Source organism: Puma concolor, chromosome B4 (genome assembly GCF_028749965.1).
Source record: "Puma concolor isolate L17-30 chromosome B4, mPumCon1.1.hap2, whole genome shotgun sequence".
NCBI lineage: Eukaryota > Metazoa > Chordata > Mammalia > Carnivora > Felidae > Puma > Puma concolor.
In genome coordinates this window covers 10,981,913-11,003,819 of record NC_141673.1, presented here as the reverse complement: position 1 = coordinate 11,003,819, position 21,907 = coordinate 10,981,913, and the positions used below count along the sequence as shown (strand labels likewise).

Here is a 21,907-nt window from a genome sequence, read left to right as displayed (position 1 = left end):
CAACAAGATGGTGGGGGTGGGGGGGAGGGGAATGTCCCCAGAGGGTACAAAGCTGGGCGGGGAGGGGAGGGGAGAGGAAGGGAGCAAGCCAGGGGACCCCCCTCGCCATCCCCGTTCTTCTCTCTCCAGACCCAGCGGAGCTGAGCAGTGGGGAGACAGAGGAACTACAGCAGATCAAATGGCACCGGAAGCAGCTTCTGGAAGACATCCAGGTGCGTGCACACTCACAAACACACAGGCTCCTGTCCACACGCGTGTTCGAGCCGACACGCCCTCCCACGAGCAAACCCTCATACGCGCTCACGCAGCCCCGCACTCACTCCTGCCCCCCGGGGCCTGGTCAGAGGGCAGGGCCAGACTCCATCCAGCGCCCCCCCCTGCCCCCGGAGTGGGGAGAATGGAATTCCGGGGGGGCTAGAGAGAGCTAGGAGGGTGGGGGGAGATGGGTTAAGCACCTACTGTGTGCCAAGCCCTGCCTGGTGCTGTCTGCACTTGATGGCTTGGCGGGTTCCAGTCCCGCCTGTGTGGCCCCGATCCGGTCGCATCTCCACCCTGGGCCCCAGTTTCAGCCCCTCAAAAATGTCACCCATTTCGTCAAGATAACACCAACGTGTGCCTGGCCCTTGCCAACACAGTTTCTCAGACGTTCACCCATTTGACTCCTAGCAGCCTTCAAAGGCGGGTCCTCGTTCTGTTCCTGGAGCATGCGGAGCTCAGTCCTGCCCCCGGGCCTTTGCACTCACCGTTCCTGTGGTCCCCGGGACTCTCCGCAGCTCTCCTCGGGGCACCTCCTTCTCACTATTTCGTTCTCGGCTCGAATGTTGCCCTGACCGCTCTGGCTGTGGTTGCTGGGGCCCGACCCCACGCCAACACACGTGTACCTAAGAAAGTTGAAGATACAAAATCACTCACTCAGCAAGTGCTTTGTTGAGACCTACTAGGTGGCCAGGCTCTTCCTGTACCATGACACGACATTAATGATCAGAGATCGTTCTCTTTTTATTGGAGTACGGTTGACACCCCACGTTCCATTGGCTTCAGGTGCCCCCCCGTGGTGCCTGGACAAGGCTATCCCTTACGCTGCGCCCACGACAGGGTAGCTACTCTCGCCATTTCATTTGCCCATGACCACCATGATCCCACCCCCACTGGGCTATGAGCCCCGTGAAAGCGTGGGTCTGTCTTGCCCATCACCATAGCCCCAGCTCCAGAGTCAAAGCATACAGGAGGCGCTCAATTAATATTTGCAAGTGGATCCCCCTTTTATGTGGGGGGAAGCCACTCAGTGACTTGGCCAAGATCAGGTACAGGTATGGTCTCCAGGCCCCTGCGACCCCCCGGGTTCCTGGAACCCAGGTTCCTTTGGGACCTCTCTCATCCCTCAGATTCCGGGCGAAGGCGAGGAGGCGCTAAGGTGCATGTTAGGGGCTCTTGCCAGGTCCCCATGCTGCTGCCCTGCAGGGGTCTGCTGGACCAGCTGCCACTCTCCTGTCCGCCCAGCGGTCGTGGCTGGCATAATTAGGGGGTCTTCTGCCCCTGGGCGCCTCCTGCAGGGTCAGGACAAAAATAAAAACAAAAAAGACTTGAGGGGACTGGCGAAAGCACAGACTTGGAATCGGGCCTCGGACACGTCCCCTTACCTCTCTGCACTTCAGCGACCTCTTCTGTACATTCCACTGGGGTGGCAAGGTCCCTGAAAAGACAGCCTGCGCGATCTTGTACCCGGGGGGTCCCCATAATACTGGGCACATAGTAGGCCCTGAGTGAAGGGTGAGCGACAGAGTAAATGGATGGGGGAGGGAAGCCAGAGAGGAGGTGGGGCCTGGTCCTAGGGTGGGAACTCATTCCTGGTGGCTGGGGAGGCAGTAGGGAGCCACGGAAGGAGCTGGGGAAGGGCAGGCACCAAGCTGTGCTTCAGGAAGCTGGCAGCTGGGCGCAGGAGGGCTTGGCGGGTAGGCTTGGCTAAAGGGCAGGAGACTCCACAGCTGCAGAGGGGAGGTGGGAGGGCTGGAAGTAGAGTGGGGCGAAGGGTGGGGACTTGAGGACCGCGTCCCCCGAGACAGGAGCCCATGGAGAATCGCATATCAACAGGCAATAGGCTGGCTTGGGATTTTGAGGATAAGAAACATCTGGGAAAGGGAGGGGGGCGCCGGGGGGGGGGCGGGTGGGTTAAGCTTCTGACTCTCAGCTCATGTCATGATCTCGCGGTTTGTGAGTTCAAGCCCCGCGTCAGGGTCTGCGCTGATGGTGCGGAGCCTTCTCGGGATTCTTCTGTCTCTCCTTCTCTCGACCCCTCCCCGACTTGTGCCCGCCAAATAACATGAAACAATTAAAATAAAAAAAGAGAGAGAGGGAGGGAGGGAGAAACATCCGGGAAAGGGATCTCTCAAAGGTAGGCGGGCAGTGACAGCTCACTGGAGGTCTGGGGTCACGCCCAGGGGTGGAAGTGGTTGTTGAAGTCTGTCCCTGACTCTCCCTCCCTGTCGCACCCCCCCCCCCCGCCACCGCCCCGCAGAAGCTGAAGGATGAGATCGCAGATGTGTTTGCCCAGATTGATTGCTTCGAGATCGCGGAGGAGAGGTGAGGAGGGGCCAGGCCAGGGGCCCCTGGGAAGCTGCCATGGTGGCTTCCGAGGATGTCCCACACCAGGAATGAGCAGGAGGGAGCAGGGGCCCTGCCTGGGCCTGGGGCCCTGGTGAAATCAGGGATCGGCCTAGAAGAAGAGGCAGCAGGGAGGGCCTGAGAGCCCATCTCGTGGTCTGGTCTGGTCCTTACTGCCAACAGCCCCCTCTTTTGAGAGACACTCCCCATCCCCACCCCCTCCACCCAAGTCTCTCCTAACCCGCACTGACCCAGGCCCTGATCAGTCGCCGGCCAGGAGCATCACGGGATGGGCTAGGAAAAGTAGCGCTCAGCTCTGTGACCTGGGGCTTGTCCCCGCCCCTCCCTGGGCCTCAGTTTCCCCCCTTGTGGGGAATAAGAAGGTTGCTCCCTACATAATCCCCTGAGGTCCCAGGTACCGACGGCTACACATTCGTCTCAGGAAGTCGCCACCCGGCCCCTGCTGTCCCTTGATCTCCGATCACCTTTCTAGCCCCACCACAAATCCACATGGGCCCACACGTGGTTGCCCCGTGTCTCCAGGTGTCCTGTTCCAGCCCCGACACCAGCATAACATTTACAGAGCGCCTACCACCAAGCTGCTTTAAACTCTTTAGCCTCTCAACCATGCTGGGGAAACTGAGTCCCAGAGAGGTGAAGTGATTCCCCTCGTGTGGCTCAGCCAGCAAAGCAACAGAGCGGGATTTGCACCAGGAGTCGGGCCCCGGGGGCCTTGCCCTCACCCCCGGCCTCCCTGTCATCCTGCCCCCACTTCGAGCACAGGGCCCCCCTAAATGCTCTCCTTAGAGCGACTCTGGGCTTCCAGGGCCACGGCTGCAGAACTGGTTAGAATGCTGGAGCTGGGCCCACTGGAACAGTCCCATCTGGGAGTCTGGGAGGGGCCCAGACCCTGCATTTCTAGGGTCTCTCCGAGGCGATTCCAATGCAGGATGTGAGGACCCCACTTGGAGGCCCTTGGGGGCCCTTGGGGAATATTGGCTGTAGCTGCGGAAAAAGCATCCTTGGGGACTGGCGGGGGGGGGGGGTCCTGGGGTTCTGGGGCGGTCCAGGCTGACATCTCCTTGTCTGCAGCCGGATGGCCCAGAAAGAGAAGGAGCTATGCATTGGGCGTAAGAAGTTCAACATGGACCCCATGAAGGTAGGGCAGTCGTGGGGGTCTCGGGTGGTCGTGGGGTCGGGGGTTCCGCATGCTGGACACCTTCACGATGTCCTCTCGTTCCCCTCGACTGACGATGGCCCACCTTAGAGGTGAGAAAACTGAGGCCCAGCGGAGCTCAGGACCTTGTCCGGCGGCCCACGGCCTGCCATGGCTTCAGTGCCCTGTCACCCCATAGCAGAGCATGAGGTAGGAGCCGGGAGGAGGTGGTGACATTTTATGAAGTCCACAGACTTGGAGTCTGCTGGCCGAGTCTCTGCTTCCTCCTTTTTAGTAGGTCTTTGGACACTGGGACCCTTAGATTCTGGGGCTCAGTCTCCAGAAGTTTCTCCCAGCCTCTCTGCTGGGGGAGGGCCAGTCTGGGGGTGCTGGCATGGAGCACTGGGGGCTCAGGCTGCTACGACTCTTGTCCCTCCCCCCACCCACACACACCACCTCCCCACCCCCCACCTCCACCCTCCCCTCCCCTCCCCTGGCCTCAGAGCAACCTCTCACCTAGCTAGGTGGCAGCCGGGTCCCTTCCTGCTTGAACAGACAGAAGGAAGCCACAAGCTCACGTACGGGGGGTAGGGTCAGGACAGTCAAAGGGTCCCTGGAAATTTACTGCTCTGGCTGAGAGAGTTGCCTCTTCCCCATCACAGTGACACAGGCTCACCCATTTGTCACACACCATTTGCCTTCCACAGCCACGGGAATCGGACCCCTGCCCCAACCGCACAGAACACACACACAGGCACGCACACACTCGGGCATACAGACGCGTGCTCACACACAGGTGCACATACACACAGAGCACCTGGGGGGGCCACTGAGGGGCCCCCAGGACCCTCTGCCTGTCACTGAGAGCCCCTCACAACAGCCCCCCCCACCACCTTCCAGCAACCTCTTCCCCGAACTCCCAAAGTTAGAAAGACAGATTCTGAGCGCCTGGGTCGTGAGGTGTGCGTGATATTGTCACATCGGAAGCAGGTTTCATGTAGAAAGGGAAGGAAAGTCGCCACGATGGAAACTCTCTCCCTCTGAATGCTGGGACGTGGCCATCTCCTCTCCTTTTGATTTAGCCGGATTTTTTTCTAATTTTTTACACAATGGACATAGATTGCTTGTGAGGAAAAAAAACATGAAACGCTATTTTTAAATGTATGAATATGAAGGGTACAAAAGAAAGGGCTGAATCGTTGAATCTTAAAATTATAAATTCATAGACTCACTGAAGCATGTAATCAGTGTGAGCCTGAAGGGGACCCGGGGAGCCCCTGGCATGAGCCTGGCCCGCTGCAGGATGCTCTCTCTTCTTCGCATGCCTCCATTGATGGGGACCTCACCACCTTCCAATGGCAGCTTCTGTTAAGGAGGGACACAACTTCCCAGAAAAGTCTGTGCCAATGTCAGAATGCCAGGTCCCCCCACAGCTTGCCCCACAGTCTGGCCACGGGGGGCCCCTCCCTTCCTCCACTGAGGCCAGCTGCTGGGGGGGGTGCTGATCATGGGGTCCGTGTACCCCCTCCAGGGCGTCCAGTATCTCATTGAGCACAAACTGCTGACCCCCGACGTCCAGGACATCGCGCAGTTCCTGTACAAGGGCGAGGGCCTCAACAAGACGGCCATCGGCACGTACTTGGGGGAGAGGTAAGGCGGTGCGTGGCCTCAGGGAGATAGGGAACGAGGGTTGCGCAGGTGTGTGTGTGTGTGTGTGTGTGTGTGTGTGCGTGTGCGTGTGCAGGTAAGTGAGTGAGCGAATTATGTTAGGGAAGTCCTAACTCTTGGGGCTTGAGACAGCTAACTGATCACTCCCCTCCACCTTCTGCACCAATGCCTGCCTTCCTGCCTGCCTTCATTCACTTATTTGGTCAACAGATAGATATTTTTTAGTCTCCACTGTGTGCCAAGCAGTGTCAAATCCCCGGACTTATACTAGTGACCAAGATAAACAAAACAAAACCCCTGCCCTCGGAGAGGTACGTTCTAGTGGGAAAGACAGATCCCCAAATATGCAAAATACATTAGAAAATGTTAAGTTCTTTGGACTGCAAAGAAAGCAGGGAAGGGAGATGAGAAGCGTTGGGAATCATGGGTCAAGGGCCGTGACTTTAAATACTGTGAGTAGGAAGGGTCTCCAGAGAGTGATGTTTGACACGTAAAGGAGGTGAGCAGTGAGGACATCTGGGGGAAGAGCGTGCCAACGGGAACAGCCTGTGCAAAGGCCCTGGGGCAGAAGCATGCTCAAGGAATGGCAGGCTGGTGAGATCAGAAGAGACCAAGGGAGGGAAGAAGTGGCAGGGGTTGAGGTGGGGCTCCATGGGAGGGTCTGGGCACAGGAGGGGTGAGAAAGGACCCCTCTGGGCTGTTGGGAGAGGCAGGCGGGCTGTGAGGGAGGAGGCAGCAGCCAGACCAGCAGCCCTTCTCCCGGGCCCCCCAGGGGACACGTTCCTTCCCCCGAGAGGGCAGGGGATGCTGGTGCCAGAAAAACAGAGCTTCCCGATTTGAGCTGGGAAGAAGGGAGAAAGAGGGGTAGGCCCGGCTCTCTTCATTTCACAGAGGAGGACACTGGGGCTCCGGGAGGTCCAGTGGCTTGAGTAAGGTCACCCAGGCAGGAAGTGACAGAGAGCGCCCCCTCCTTTCCCGGGTGAGAACAGCGCCGGTGAGCCGTGGGGGAGTTGCAGGGGTGGGGGGGGGGTCTGCTCCAGTGTGAGGACCTACGTGTGCACGTTCGGGGGGAGGGGCTCAGACGTGGCTCAGCGGACCGGAAGGTGGCTGGATCCGGAAGGAGGACACGCGGCTCCCCTCCTCTCCCCCCTCCACCTCAACCCCTTCCCCCCCCCACCCAGGAGGCGGGTGCCGGCAAGTTCCCAAGCTGTGTGCCCTCCTCCCTGTCCCCTGCAGGGATTCCTTCAACCTGCAGGTCCTCCAGGCCTTCGTGGACTGCCATGAGTTTGCCAACCTCAACCTCGTGCAGGCCCTCAGGTGAGGGGGGTGGGGGGGGACAGCCCTCGGGGGTGGCAGAGCCTGGGCGGGGACCGGGAGCCACATAGCTAACGGCACAGACACAGCAAAGGGGAGCGACGAGGAGGACGGAAGGACCTAAGGAGCCGAAATGAATTACTGACAGTTACCACCTCTTGGAGCAGAGGTCTGGTGGGGTCATCAGCTCGCCCCCCTCCGGGGACAAGCGTCTGGCTTATCACAGCGAGCGCTCCCGGTGTTAACTCCACGATTAGAGCGATAGTTAATCACGGCACCCATGGCTGCTGTTACCCCTGCCATTGCCACTACTTTTGAGATTAGGGTTTTATTCATTTGATTAGTGCAGCGTAGTGGGCAGTCCCTTTGTTATGACATATTGAACTGTGGAGCCAAGCTGCCCAGGTCATAGCCCAGCTCTGCTACTCACACACACACACACACACACACACACACACACACTCAAAACTCCCCGTGCCTCAGTTTCTTCATCTGTAAAAGGGAACAATAACAGTGCCAAGGTCATAAGGTTGTGACGAGTAAAGGAGGAGGTACTTAGAATCGGCTTAGTAAGTCTCGCTGCCTGAACAGTCGGCTCCCCATGAGGGTATTTGATCCGGGCCTTGGAGGATGATCGGGAGTTTGTATGTAGGGCAGAGAAGGAAGCAGCCAGCACCCTCCAAGCAGTGTGGCCTTCCCTCCAGTTCCCCTGTTCTTTAAGGGAGAAGGGTCGGTGGTCGGGAGGCTCCCATATTCATTCATTTGTTCATTCATTCACTCTTTCACTCCTTACGGGGCAGTCCTGGGGTTCCCCGAGCCTGCGTGAGGCCCAGCAGGAGAGGGGAGGGGACCAGCCGCAGACGGTCCTCGCCCTGGAGGAACGCAGCTTTTTTTTTTTAATTTTCTTTTCATGTTTATTTATTTTTGAGAGCGAGAGAGAGAGTACAAGCAGGGGAGGAGCAGAGGGAGGGAGACCCAGAATCGGAAGCAGGCTCCAGGCTCTGAGCTGTCAGCACGGAGCCCGACGCGGGGCTCCAACTCGTGGACCATGACCTGAGCCAAAGTCGGACGCTTAACCCACTGAGCCACCCAGGCGCCCCTTGAGGAACTAAGTCCCAAGAGCAGGAAGCCCAGCCAGGGGAAGCCACTTGCGGAAGGGTCCCCAGCCAGACCCCAGGGCAGACAGAGCCCCCCCCCCCCGCCCTGGGCTGAGGCGGAGGGGCCACAGATGGTTCTGGACCCCAGACGGGCCGAGGGTAGCGCCCACCGAGCTCTGATACTTTGAAAGAAAAGGCACCTTCCCGTGACCCTACGTGATGGGGACAGACGCTCCCACCGACAGGATGAAGACTCTAAGGCTTAGACAGACAGAGCAGCTTGCCCGGGGTACCCCCGACACCTGCCCCCGAGATCCCCGCCCACTCCATCGCCCACAGCCCCATTCCTCCCCCAGACAGTTCCTGTGGAGCTTCCGGCTGCCCGGCGAGGCCCAGAAGATCGACCGGATGATGGAGACTTTTGCCACCCGCTACTGCCTCTGCAACCCAGGCGTCTTCCAGTCCACAGGTGCCGGTGTGGGATGGGACCGGGGCTCCAGGACCCCTTCGGAGCTGCAGGCCCAGATCCTCCTCCCGAGGCGCCAGGGTCGCCCCACCCCTTCCGGTTTCCCACGGTGTCTGAACAGGGCTTTAAAGGATGAACAGGAGTTCTGCCCAAGGTCAAGGGGAGAGAGGACCTTTTGGGGCAGGAGTTTTCATCTGAGTAAAGGCCAGAAGCATGAAACACCCTGTGCGGGACGTAGGGAGCACAGGTGTATGGAAAGATCTCCACGGAGATCAGAACTCCGTACCCCCACCGCCACCCTTCCCCCCACCGCGGGCTGGGCAAGAAATCATCAGGGCAAGCTTGTCCTGCCCTCCTTCTCTGTTCCTGAAGTTACCATAACAACAAGAACCAATTCCGTTAGTTGAGGACCACCCGTGCAAAGTCATCTGGTCCGTGCATCCACTGTCTGAGGCCAGGAACATCCCCCCTCTCTGCATATAACAGAGACTCCGAGAAGTGATGTGACTTGTCCACGGACACAACGCTTCTTGGCCGTGTGACCACAGTCAGGTCCTACCAGTCACTGGTCCTACCTTGTAGTTATACAGAACTGGGAGGGAGGGGGTGCTGGTTTATCTGTCCCCCACCCCCACTAGTCTAAACATCCCGCAGGGCGGGAACCGTATTGAATGTATTCGCTGATAAATGCCCCAGTCCGCAGCACTCTGTGGGTACGCAGTAAAGATTTCTGGAAAGGAAGGGATTTTACAGCACCAGATCTGAGTCCCAGTCTAAGTATGCAATTTTGTGACCTTGGGCCTGTAACTTAACTCCCTTGGGCCTCAGTGTCTTGCTCTGTAAAATGGGGTTACTCGCCTCGCAGGGTTGTTATAGGGATGTAGAGCTTAGCACAGGGCAAGCACCGGCAACTACCAGGTTGTTCTATTAGGTGCCGCTGTTTTCGGAGGTAGAGTCGCCGGTGTTCTGGGACATGAGGATACTTCAGGTTAGACCTCCTCACATCACCAGTGGGGGGAGCTGAGGCTCCAGGAGGTCAGGTGCCTTCCCAAGGTCCACCAGACCAGCCGGGGACGCACAGCCGGACTTCCCTGACTCTGGAACCCGGGGCCCAAAAACGCCCCAGAGGAGCATCACCTCCCTCCCCAGTGCCCAGCCCAGCCTCTCCCCCAAGCCCATGAAAGTCTGAATAACAGAACAGGAACTCGGGCCCCCAGGAGCCCCGCAATGCCAACAAGATCGCCGAGCAGAACGTGACTAAGCCCTGAACAGTGCGGCCAACAATAGGTGTTCCGCGGAGGCAGGGAACAGAGTGGGCAGAGAGGCTGGAAGGGGTCCGGGAGAGGCTGGAGCTGGAGCTGAGAGATGAGGATTGAAATACGCAGCAAAGGGAAGGGGAAAGGCAGGGGCCCAGCGGGAGCAGAAGTGCAGAGGTGGGAAGGCAGCTAAAGGGAGCGGGGAGGCCAGAAGAGTGGGGAGGGGGCGGGGCCTCGAATGCCAAGCCAGGACAGCTGGACCTTCGGGGACTGAGACGGGTGATGATGGGCCCCTCGAAGGGGTCGGGGTAGAGGAGGCGAGAGTGACCAGCGCCAGGCCTGTGACCCCTGTCCCATCTGGCAGATACCTGCTACGTCCTGTCCTTCTCCATCATCATGCTCAACACCAGCCTCCACAACCCCAATGTCCGGGACAGGCCACCCTTCGAGCGCTTTGTGTCCATGAACCGTGGCATCAATGGCGGCGGTGACCTGCCTGAGGAGCAGCTGCGGGTAAGAGGGGCACGGCCCGACCCACCTGGTCCCCAGGCATCTGGGAGGGGTTCGTCCTTAGGTGGACAGCCCCAGGGGGGGCCCCTCTGAGACAGACCTCTGCAGGGGGGATTCTCTGCTGGGAGGGACCCCCCCCCAGGTTGGTGGCTGTCGTGAGATGGGCATTCCTGAGTGATCCCCATCTTAAGGGCGATGTCTGAGAGAGACCACCCAGGAGATCCCCCCCAGACTTCATCGTTTGGAGGATTCTGGGCACCCATCATTCGCACCTTCCAGCAAGGGTGCCTCGCGCAACTCAGGCGTATTGCCTGGAATCCCAGATTCTTAGACTCTCAGCGTGTCAGAGCTGAAAATCCTCAGACTCCGCTAAGACCCTTCCCTCCTTCAGAGAGGAGGAAACCGAGGTCTTCCGCAAGGCAACTTGAGAGCCAAGCAGAACCCAGGCCTCCCGTCTCTCCATCAAGCAGCCCCCCATTCCTGCCGTATGGCACCGGGCCCTGTGCTCGGCATGGGGCACCCACGGATGCGTCAACCACAGGCCCTGCCAGGCCAAGTTCAGGGTCTGGTGGGAAGACGATACATAAGTGAATTGTAGCCCTGTGTGATTCGTGCCGTCCTAACTGTGGGAACATAGCCACAGAAACACAGAGGACGCTCCTGTCAGTCTCCTGGGGGCAGGGGAAGGAAGGGTGCCATCTTGGAAGACTTCACAGGGGAGATGACTTTTGAACTGGGCCTTGACGGTTGAATAGGAGTTTTCGCGGAGGGGAGCAGAGAAAGGACATTGCACAAAGGGGAAGCAGCCACAACCCAAGCCCGGCCTAGCTGGGAAAGGCAGAAATGTCCAGAGTGGCTGGGTGGGGTCAGAGCATCCCAGGCTTTGCATGACAACCTGTTTGCTGTGGGTAACACGGAGCTAGGAACAGTTTTGTAAACACGGGAGTGGGATTCAGAGCCTGGTGCAGCAAAAATGAATTGCCAGTTCATTTCCAGGACTCAAGATGCCCCAGAGCTCAATAAAGCCTCAGTCACCTCCCTGTGAGAGGCTGGCAGGAGGGGAGGAAAGGGTGTGAACCCCACCCTCCCAGCTCAGCACCCTGCAAACCTCCAGCCGCAGAAGTCTGGAGGGAAGCCTGGGTCTGGAAGGACCCTGGTGCCCCTCCGTGTTCGAGAACTGCCACTCCCTTAGCCCACCACCCTCCTTGGTCCCCAGAGGAGAAAGTTTATCACGAGGAAAGGGACAGCCGCGACACAGAATGAGGGCTCCGCGAGCTGGTTGGAGCTCGAGTCAATTCCCATCTCCCGTTTGCCTGCCGGTGACCTTGGGGAATGACTCACCCTCTCCAAGCCACCGTTCTCTCAACCAGGAGAACAGGGATAATGACGCCTGCGTCACAGAGCTGCTGTGAGTAGCAATTTATAAAAACGTAAAGGGCATAGCCCATGCCAGGTACGCAGCACAGGCTCTAAATGGCGGTTTATGTCACTATTAAGAATAATTAACCATAATTTAAAAAAAAAAAAAACCCCACCACTTAGTAGAATGCCCGGAATGTGAAATGCATTTGGAAATCGGTAACTCATCTCATTGCGGCACTCCTGTGGCAGGAAGCTGAGCACGCCTTGTCTGGCAGGTGATGAGTTAATGACACGCAGGCACCCGCTCCCCGATCTCCCAGGCAGCCCCCCCCCCCTACTGCGGAGCCCCCAGTGAGCCCAGCGCAGCACCTCCCTCCTTAAGTATTTCCCCCCCCAACTCAAGCCTTTTGTTAATAACAATGCGCTACATTTGCATAAAGCTTGTAACTTTCTTCTCTTAGGGCTTTAGGGGTCTATTATGCCAATTTAACTTACATTCTGCCTGGGAGGTTGGGGAAGGGTTTATTATCCTCCTTGGCAGCCAAGAGAGGCAGCCACAGAGGAGGGGTGGAGGTGGGGGGGCGGGGGGCGGGGAACAGAGCGTTAGAGTCACAGCCACATCCAAGTCCTGACTCCCCCACTCTCTGGTTGTGTGACGTTTGAGAAGCCGCTTGACCTCTCTGAGCAACCAGCTCATAGGATTAGTGTAGACATGTAAGGTATTTAGCAAAGTGCCTGTGTGGTTAGCGTGGCCGACTAATCCAGAAGCTTCCCGGGGTGCAAAGAGAGCCACGAGGGCCTTGGTCCTTGCTGTTCGGGGCTTTTAGGGCAGAAGAAGTTGAGGGTGCTGTGTGGATTGGGGTGGGGGTGCATTTGCCTTCTCTCTGGGCCTCCTCTTCCCTGTATGTAAGGCAAGAGCGCAGCTTTAAGCACCTTTCAGATAGTCAAAGTTTACCACTTTGAGGAAGGATCCCCCACGACGGTACTGGAGCTTGGCCCTGCTGAGGACACCGTCACGTCACGCTTTTAAGTGACCCGATCTGTGAAATTAAATTAACACAGACACATTACCTGAAGCGAGGGCACACAGATCACGAGGGTGCGCAGCTGGACAAGGCTTTGGAGAGGTGCACTGTGGGAGGCCGGGGACGGGCGGGTTGAGCCCATCTTGTCCTGGCCATCCTGATAGGAATGGGGGACAATGCCCGAGAGACTCAGAGCAAAGGTACAGGGTGTGGACTCAGGATAGGAGATCAAATCCCAGCTCTGCCCTATGGCTGTGTGACCTGGCCGGTGAGCCTCAGTTTCTTCATCTGCGAAGTGGGCAGATGCTGCCGCCAACCCAGGTTGTTCTCCCGAGAAGCAGAGTTAACGCACTCCAAGCTCCTGGCACTTGGCAGGCATCCAAGAAATGCCGAGAAGGGAACCACTCACCTCCAGAGAAAGCTGCCCCGAGCCGGAGTTCAGGTGGAGGAGGGGAAGGAGAGAGGCCAAGAAGGGGTGCTCGCTAGCCTCCAGCCCTCCAGGGCTACAGGTGGAGAAACTGAGGCTCAGGCAGGGGAATAGTCTCCCAGTTCAGGGTATCTTCTGCTGTGGGCAGGCCTGGACCTCGTGGGTCCTTGTCCAAACATCTCCATCAGAACTGACCATCTCCCGGGCCCAATCCTCGCCACTCTATGTTCTCAGTAAGGTCTCCTGACGGCCTTAAGCAGTGGGTGCCATTCCCACTTCGTAGCAAAGGAATCTGACACCCAAGAGAGGTAGCTGGCCAAGGGTCTCCTAGTTTGTGAGGAGACCGGATTTGAACCCATGTCTGTCTGGCTCCAGGGTCCTTCCTTCTGCAGAGACCAGAAAGCCAGATTTGGGGACCAGTTGCTTCCTGGCTAAAGGAATCTCTCAACTCATGTGATAGAAAAGATCCGGGATTGATTTGGCTTCAGATATGTCGGCTTCAGGTTCAGCTAGATCCAGGTGCTTAGTGAGGTCAGGACTGGTCTGTCCATCTCTCAGCAACCTTCTCCCCCCCGTCAGCTACCCTCTTAAAAAAGACTCTCTTCAAATTGCAGCAGAGATGGCCCAGGCGGCTTCAGCGGGGCTCATTCTCACTCAGCAGTTAAAACTAAAGTCCCAGAGCGAAGTCTTATTGGCTGGCATGGGTCACGTGTCCTCCCTGACCCAGTCACTGTGGCCAGCAGGAGGAAGGGTTCTGATTGGCCAGAGGGGAGTCGCTTCCTCCCTCCTGGAGCCTGGGGCGGTGGGGGCAGTGGGCGTCAACCCCTCCCGACAGCCTGGACAGAAAGTGTATGGGCACGTGGGTCCCCAGAGGAAAACGGGTGGAGAGGGACGGACGCAAGACCAGCAAAACCACTGGAAGGTGGCCGTTGTCCTTCTAATCACGTCCACCCAGCCAGGTTCGGTGGTCACCAGCTCGGGCGCAGGGGTGTCTACTTAAGGGGGAGGGCTGGTTGTTTACAAGGTACAGGAAATGTGGGTGAGCCGAGCGGTTTCCTTTATGGGGGCAGCATGTGCAAGCTGATATGCCACCCGCAGAAGCTTCCAGGGGCCCCCTTGTGGGCATCACGGAGGGGGGCGGGGGCCACCCGCCTCCCTGCCTGCCTCCTGGACCTCCCAAATGCTTGCTTGTGCTGACAGCTTTGCTGACAGGGTCTTTCTGCCACTGGCCTTTGTTCAATCAGTCAACACCCCTTGGGAATTCTCAGGGGGCCCGGCTGAGCCCGGGCAGGAGGGACAACAGGGCTTCCCAGCTGTGCTAGGGGTACAGGGGCTCCAAAAAAGAGACCCACACCCACCCGGCCACAGCCAGGCCGAGCCAGGGACCCTGGAGTCAGTCAGAAGACATCTCCCCCAAACCCAGGAAAACCTGCTGCCCGTGGGGTTGTAACGCCCCACGCCCCGCCCCTTGAGCTGTCAGGTCAGAAAAGACCTTTAAAACCCAGGAGACACGATTCTAGATTCTAAAACTTCGGGGGAAGCAAAGAGGACTGGGGAAATGGTTCATTTGAAAATCTCAAGGAAGCCTCCTGGACGGCAGTGTCTAGAAATGTGACAGAAGGAAATGACTTCATCATCTTTGAGATGGAGATCCAGCATTGGGTCTGGTTTTAATCAGCAGAAACGGTTTAGAATGTTTTCCCCAACACTTGGGAATATGGGATGGCTGATCCTGGAACACAGTGGCCCACGGCAGGGGTTTCAGCACACGCAGGGACGACCCACTGTGGGCCTCCACGGCTCAGCCACAGCGAGGTCGCAGCCCTGGCTTGCATACCTCCAGTGACGGGGGACTCATTACCACACAAGGCCGCTCCATCCGTATTTCAGCAGCTCTAACTGCTAGAAGGTCCTGCATGGAGATGATTGTAATCCGTGTTCTGAGAACCCTCACCCCCGTGGTCACCGCCCACCCAGAACAGGTCTCTGCCCGTGAGAGCCGAGTTCGGCATCCCGCCTTGAGTCTCTCCTTGGGCCAGGCCTCTCGACATTGGCGGTCAATCCCTAACTCCCCGGTGGCTCCTCTGTGTCCCCCTACCCAGGGTACACCTGGAAGTCTCCGTCACTGCAACTAAGCAAAAGGGGAGCCCCCTCTCCTCGTGGATGTTGCCCAAGACGGCCCTGACCCTGGCCGCCGCTGTGCCCTAGCGGGTATCTGTATATACCTGGGTGTGTGTGTGTGTGTTCACACAGGTGAACACGTGTGCGGGCGTACAGGTCCCAGCTGAGGGTCCTTGTATCCCCCACCTTCAGGAGGGAGTCCCTGACTCCCTCATCTGACCCATAAGAGCAGCTCTGGGTGGTTGGGTGAAGGCAGGGGCTATACTCCCCCTTCCCCTTCACCTTCCCCTGGACTTGGGTGGGGGGGAGCTCTGAGCCCTGCGCAGTCCATTTACTGGGAGTTAGCATCTCTCTCGCCATTTTTGCTGATGAGGCCCAGCAGCTCAGAGAGGTTAAGGAACATGCCCAGGGTCACACAGCCATCAATTCAAGCTGAGATTTTAACCCAGACAGCCTTCCACCAAAGCCAGTGCTCTTACTGAAATGCTGCTGGCTAGAATTCCAGCAAAGGTGGCGGGGGGTGGTGGGGAGGCCGGATGGGGGGTGAGGACCATCACCCGCCTGGTCGGTAAGGGGTTGCCAACCTGCCTTAGGCAAGGGCCGTGGGCAGGGCCGCCACACGGTCCTCGCCGGCTCTGTTCCACCTACAGAGGGGAGGCCTGACGTGCGGGTGGGGTTCGCACCAGCGGCCTGGGGGAAGCGGGGAGGGTCTCGAGGCCACTCGGGCCAGGCAGGGGCCCAAGCCCTGGAGCAGGATGAACCTCACAGCCGGGTCTCTCCCTCCCTTCTCCGGGGACAGAACCTCTTCGACAGCATCAAGAGCGAGCCCTTCTCCATCCCCGAGGATGATGGCAATGACCTCACTCATACCTTCTTCAACCCCGACCGCGAGGGCTGGCTGCTCAAACTGGGTGAGGCGTGCACTCGGGCACCCAGGGCACACGCGTGACACCCGCACGTTGACATACGGCCTCGGGGGTGGAGTCGGGCAACCCCAGGTCCCGTGACCCCCAGGGCGGTGGGCTGCCTGCCCCAGCCCTCCCTCCGTGTGTCCTGGGAGTGAAGGGGACAGTGGGGGAGGGGAAGGACGAGCAGAAAGGGGGGATGAGAGGCCGACAGGTCCATAGACCCTTCAGTGGCAAGTCTGTCTGTCTTCCTGGAGGGCTTCTGAGGAAGCCCAGCCCAGAGAGGTGAGGGTACCCGTCTGAGGCCACACAGCCAACAAAGTGGCAGCTTTGGGTGGGCAGAGGGTTGGGTGTCCCTGAAGGATGTGGGAGGGAGTGGGCAGGATGTGGCTCAGGGGAGCTTCCCTTCGACATGACTAGGGGCAGGGAGGCCCTTCCGCCTGCAGAGAGGAGCCGTGGGTGGGTGCAGGGGTGCGGGGACCACAGCAGCAGGTGCAGAATCTGGCAAGGGAACCATGGGGGGCAGCCCAGCCAGGGACAGTGGCGTTCTGAGCCAGGTAGGGACAGACACCTCGCGCTGGAGCAGAGACCTCGGCCGGGGGTGCCCGTCCGAGCCCTCCACCTCTGTGTGCCCACATGCCAAGCTGCCCTTCTGCAGACCACTTGGTCCTTTCTCGTCCCGCTGGCTGTCCTCAGCCCCAAGGAGGCTCTAAGTCACGAATCCCAGCTCCTCCACGCGTGTGCCGGCGGTCAGGTTCCCTCAGCCTCAGCTTCCACAGCCGTGAAATGGGGATCACAGTCACTGGGCGGGTTCACCACGCAGCAAAATGGCCAAGCCCTTGGGGTCGGGAGCGAGGACACCAGGTTCGAATCTCAGCTCGGCTGCAGGACCTTGAGCTGACAGCTTCGCCTTGGTCTCTTCATCTGTAAAATGGGGTTAATGATGGGCCTCCCCTCATAGGTCGTTCTAGGGGTGGATTAGCAAATATGTTCTCAACACATCTAGAACGTTGCCTGGCAAATGAAAGATGAAATGCTTAGCACGGTGCCAGGCGGGGAGCAGGCCAAGGGATGAACTGAGGGGGGGAAGGGTGGCCAAAAAAGCACGGGGAATGTCCAGCCACTGTTCCCGGGATCGTGTCACGGGCGAGCGGCTCAGGGCAAGCCGGGGAGGGGGTGGGGGGTGACTAGAGCCACTATGGTTTGGGGGTGAGAAGGCGACGGGTCTGGGGGAAAGTGTGGTGGGCGAGGGGCTGGGAGGCTGGAGGGGAGGGGACAGCTCTTCCAGGGAAGGAAGTGTCTGTGGCCCAGGGAGAAGTCTGACCTGGCGCTTGGCCTTTTGCAGGGGGCCGCGTGAAGACGTGGAAACGGCGCTGGTTCATCCTGACGGACAACTGTCTCTACTATTTCGAGTTCACCACTGTGAGCAGGGGGCTCCCGAGCCTGCCTCTGCCCCAGCCCCTCCTCACCCCCTCCCAGAGTCCAGCTATCAGAGCTGGGGGCCCCTTTGAGATCATCCAGCCCCCCCCCGGAACCTGTTTCATGGGGGGGGGGAGGGGGCAGGCACTGAGTTGCAAAGGGGAGGAGGGGCCGGGCCAAGGTCTAAGGCAGGGCGCAGGTTATAGTCTGGCTGCCGAACTCCCAGCCCCGCCGCCCCCCCCCCCCCACCTGCCGCTCCCTGCCTCTCCCAGACTGGACAGACTCTGGGAAGATGGGTGCACGCCTCTTTGGGTTTAGGGAGCCCCACGAGTTCACTCCCTGGCCTGGGGCTCAAGGCTCCATTTGCCGAACCCGTGGCCTTTCCCTCCTGTTCAACTTGCAGGACAAGGAGCCACGGGGAATCATCCCCCTTGAGAACCTCTCAGTGCAGGAGGTGGACGATCCCAAGAAGCCAGTAGGTGTCCTGGGGTGGCGGGGCGGGGGGGGGGGGGGAGGGGGGGAGCCCCGAGACCTGAGCAGCTGGGGGAATTTCTGAAATGGGGTGCAGGGAGAAGGTGGCTGGGCTGGTCCCTCCAGGGCGCCCTCTGCGGGGCTCAGGGTTGCCTCGGTCTCCCTCCTGAGACTGTGGATCCTGGGGGCAGGTCCGTAACATCCAAAAGGGCACGGTCTCATCGTCTCTCAGAGCCTGCCTCTGACGCTGGCTGATGACCTTGAGTAAGTCTGTGCCTTTTCTGAGCCTCAGTTTCCCCAGCTGCCAACTGGGGGTTTTCGGGGAAATGGTGGGTTTATTGGGTCAGTCCTGGCCCATGGTCAGTTCTCGATGTGAGGAAGAACCGCTCCTGCCCGTCCTCCCGGCACAGGAGGCGGGCCCGGGGCGGGTGTGGCCTGCTGCTAGTCCGAACCCCACATGCCGAGTCCTGGAAGGACCCCCAGGAAAGCCCAGCCCAACCGCCCTCTCCTCCCACCCCTGCCCGGTCCCCCGCCCGGCCCTCACCCGGCCACCTCCCCACAGTTCTGCCTGGAGCTTTACAACCCCAGCTGCCGAGGCCAGAAGATCAAGGCCTGCAAGACCGATGGCGAGGGCAAGGTGGTGGAGGGCAAGCACGAATCTTATCGAATCTCCGCCTCCAGCGCCGAGGAGCGCGACCAATGGATCAAGGCCATACGGTAAGGGGGGGGTGCCGTTCCTGTGGCTTCCGGAAGCCCCTGATCCTCTCCGAGCCTTGTCTGTACGAGGGGCTAAATCCAGAATCTCCCTCTGGTTTCCGGCTTGCAAATCCCTTCCGCCCCTATTCTGTGAACACCCCCTCCGTCGCGGGCACAGTGCCAGGCCCCGGGACTCAGGGAAGGGAGGCCCCAACTTCACGGGCTGGTGGGGGGATCCCGTGCGTTTTTGCACGAAAAGATCTTGGCCCGGCACCCGGCACGTGGCAAGTGCCCTTGAACGGCGCTGTCGTTAGCATCAGGATCCAAAAGGGGCCCCGGAAAGAGCCGGTAGAGACGGAGGGCAGGCCTTTCCAGGCAGAAGGACCAGTCCCGGCAAGGACCGGGGGGCCAGTCAGGGTGTGGCCTGCTTGGACAAGCACTCTGGAGTCCCGGGGTGGCCGGTGCCGGGCAGTGCAGGGGTCTGGCCCTGCAGGGACCCACCAGGAGGTGACCAGGCTGCACAGGATAGCAAGGCCTTGGTCCCCCTGGCGACTAGCTTCTCCTGGGGGCACTGGGGAGCCGCAGACCGGTAAACAGAGTAGGGGGGTGGCCAGGTAAGAAAACCCATGGTGTAGGAGCTGACTTTGAGGTGGGCGGTGGAGGGACAGGTGGAAGGCAGGCAGGGGAGGGGCGGCAGCCGATGGGGCGACACGGGTGAGGCTGGGTGGCGTTAGCCAGAGGAAGACACAGGAGTGGTCACTCGGCCAGGGGCTGTGTCCCAGGCACTGGCGGGGTCTTTCCCCTCAAGCCTTGGTAGCGGTCCTGTGAAGCTGCCAGGCCAGACCGGCTCTTAGCCCCATTTCACAGATGAGGCCCTGAGGCCCTGACGGGGGAGGGGCTCACCCGGCCACACAGCCAGCGCGGGGCAGAGCCAGACCAGCAAGCAGGTCCGAAGAGGGGTGCAGAGCCCTTTGGGGGCAGAATTCCCAAGGCTGATCAGCTCTCGGCCTCACCCTCTCCCGCCCTGCCCCCGGGGGGGACTCCGGGACAGGCCAGCACGGCTGACCCACCGTAGCTCGGCCCTTGTTGGGGTCATCTGGCCTTTGTCCCGCAGCAGGGCTGGCCGTCCCCTCCCTGGGAGACCCACAGCCCTGTTCCAAGCCCCGGGAGCCGAGGCCCGCGGGGGAGCCGGCCCAGCCCTGACATCTTGTCACCTGCTCTCGTTTCAGAGCCAGCATCACCCGCGTCCCCTTCTACGACCTGGTGTCTGCTCGGAAGAAGAAGATTGCCAACAGGCACTGAGCTTCCTGGGAGGCGGTGCCGGGGGACCCCACGACCTGTGGTACCTAGAGACGTACCTCCCCCCCCAGGACACGCTTTCCTGGCCCACGGACATCCCCCCGGCCCCCATTACTTTGGGCGAACAGGAGTGGGGGCGGCCGGGCTCGGGGGGGTGGCCGGAAAAGTCCGAGGGCTCAGAGGTGGCACTGAGGCACCGCAGCCCCGGCCACGAAAGGCCCCCGCCCTCCGCCCCAGGTCACTGCAGCAGGGAACGAGGAAAGCAGCCAAAGAGAAAAACCAGCCCCAGCACCCGCCACCCTGTCCTCCCCGTGGGCCTCGGTTTCCGCTTCTGTTAAACATCTCCTGTCCTTGAAATGCCGTCGGCCCTCGAAGGAGGAGGAGCGGTATGATTCCTGAGTGCCCCCTGCCCTTGGCCATGGCAGCGCCTCTTCCTCCTCAGGGGCTTCTCAGCCAGCCCCCTCCCCTGTCTCCGGCTGTGGCTTGGCCGTCCCTGCCGGAGGGACACACACACACACACCGCTCAGATCCACAGACAGGAGATGCCAGGAGCATAGAAACACGTTGCCCCCTTCTGTCTCTGTGCTGACCGCCCGCCCCCCCCAGCAATGACAACAGCCCCGGGGGGCCGACTGTAGCCGTGCACAAGCTCCCACCTTCCTCCTCACGGACTCCTCGGCAGAAGGGCCAGATTGTACTGGATCCGCCTAAGGAGCTTCTGGCCCGAGATGTCTGCGCCTGCGTGCGGACTGAGCGGGAGGGGCTTGGACCGAAGGCTACTGGGAAGCCGACAGCCGCGTGCGCTCCGATCTCGAGGATGTCCCTTTTGGAGGCGGGGCAGGTGGGACTCCCCAAGCAAGTGGCAGAGAGCATCCCAAGCGGGTGTATCCAAGCAGGGCCGGTGGCACAGCCACAAGAAGCCAAGAAGAGAGAGCTTTGTGAACCGTGGTGACCAGGAGGGCTGCCTGGAGGGGGAGTCCTCAAACCGGCTCCTTCTCAGAAGCTCTTCTCACCCCCTCGCACGGGCCCCGGGGGAGCCCCCGGAGGGAAGGTCCCTGGCAGGAAAGCAGGAGATAAGAGGGACTCTGCCCTACCGCCCGCCTGAGCGGGCGAGCCCGAGCAAGGTGGAGTCCGCCGGGGAGGGGAGGCAACCTCTCCTGCCCCCGCCCCCACTGACGCGCGCCCACCTTTCATGGAGTCGGGATAGACGAGCTGCCTTGTGAGTGGTGAGATGCTCGTCTCTGGAGGTGTGTAAGTGCCTGCTAATGACATGCTCCTGAAGTGGGTGTGGATCGGGCCCCTGCGGGGGCGGGGGGGGGGGAGATCTTGGAGGACATTCGAGGACTTCCGCAGACCCCGGGTCAGGCCGGGAGCTGAATGCCACCTCGGCCGCCCCATGCGGGGGGCCAGGGGTCCTGGAAGGAGCACTGGGCCCAGGGTCCTGGGCTCTAAGGTCCTCTCCCGCCACCAGCATTCGCTGGCTGTGTGACCCTGGCCCCCTAGTTCCCTCTCTGGTCCTCAGCCCCCCTCTCTCATCGTTGATTTTCCGGGCGTGAGTGGCTGTTCTGGGAATCACGCAGAAGACAGAATAAAGCTCACGACGCACTCCGTGAGTGGGGCCTGTCCTCTCAGTGGTCACATCTGCAGCCTCTGACCCCAGCCAGGCCCTTCCCTCTCATCCCTTCCCTGGCCGAAGGCAGGAGGGCCAGACAGAGAAGAGTGGGCCCTCAGAGGGCCTCAGACCCTCATCCTCAGGGCGCGAGGACTGCCACCCTGGACAGATGTCCCCAGAGGCGGGATTTGTGACACAGGTCCCTCAGAGCAGGGGCAGAACTGAGGTGCCACTGCCAGGGCCAGGAAAGGGCAAAAGAACTCCCCCAAAGGCAGGCAAGTACAGGCTGATAACCAGTAGTCACTTGGGGTGTTCCTGAGCTTGAACGTGGGAACCTTCATTTATTCCCACAATATTTGCTCAGTAGCCGCACTTGGGGGGGATGAGCCCACGGGGGGGGGGGGCTTACGATCTGGCGATCCTGAATTCTAGGATGCGGGGCGGCCCCTTTCGGAGGTGTAGGGCCCCGAAGCGCCCCCCGACACCCGAACCCAGCCCCCGG

General features: G+C 60.1%; 1 protein-coding gene across 1 annotated transcript in view; it reads left to right on the top strand.

Annotated features, from left to right (window-relative positions):
• Nucleotides 1–21,406, top strand: part of CYTH4 (cytohesin 4) — a 28,691-nt gene extending 7,285 nt beyond the window's left edge. Inside the window, exons 2-13 of the mRNA XM_086712336.1 lie at nucleotides 130–212; nucleotides 2,516–2,580; nucleotides 3,694–3,760; nucleotides 5,289–5,407; nucleotides 6,662–6,742; nucleotides 8,193–8,305; nucleotides 9,923–10,071; nucleotides 15,803–15,914; nucleotides 17,254–17,330; nucleotides 17,731–17,802; nucleotides 18,361–18,515; nucleotides 19,724–21,406. Of these exons, the coding sequence (XP_086568462.1) occupies nucleotides 130–212; nucleotides 2,516–2,580; nucleotides 3,694–3,760; nucleotides 5,289–5,407; nucleotides 6,662–6,742; nucleotides 8,193–8,305; nucleotides 9,923–10,071; nucleotides 15,803–15,914; nucleotides 17,254–17,330; nucleotides 17,731–17,802; nucleotides 18,361–18,515; nucleotides 19,724–19,796 (1,166 nt within the window). The 3' untranslated portion in view covers nucleotides 19,797–21,406. The remainder of the gene's footprint in view (nucleotides 1–129; nucleotides 213–2,515; nucleotides 2,581–3,693; nucleotides 3,761–5,288; nucleotides 5,408–6,661; nucleotides 6,743–8,192; nucleotides 8,306–9,922; nucleotides 10,072–15,802; nucleotides 15,915–17,253; nucleotides 17,331–17,730; nucleotides 17,803–18,360; nucleotides 18,516–19,723) is intronic.
• Nucleotides 21,407–21,907: the final 501 nt, after the last annotated feature.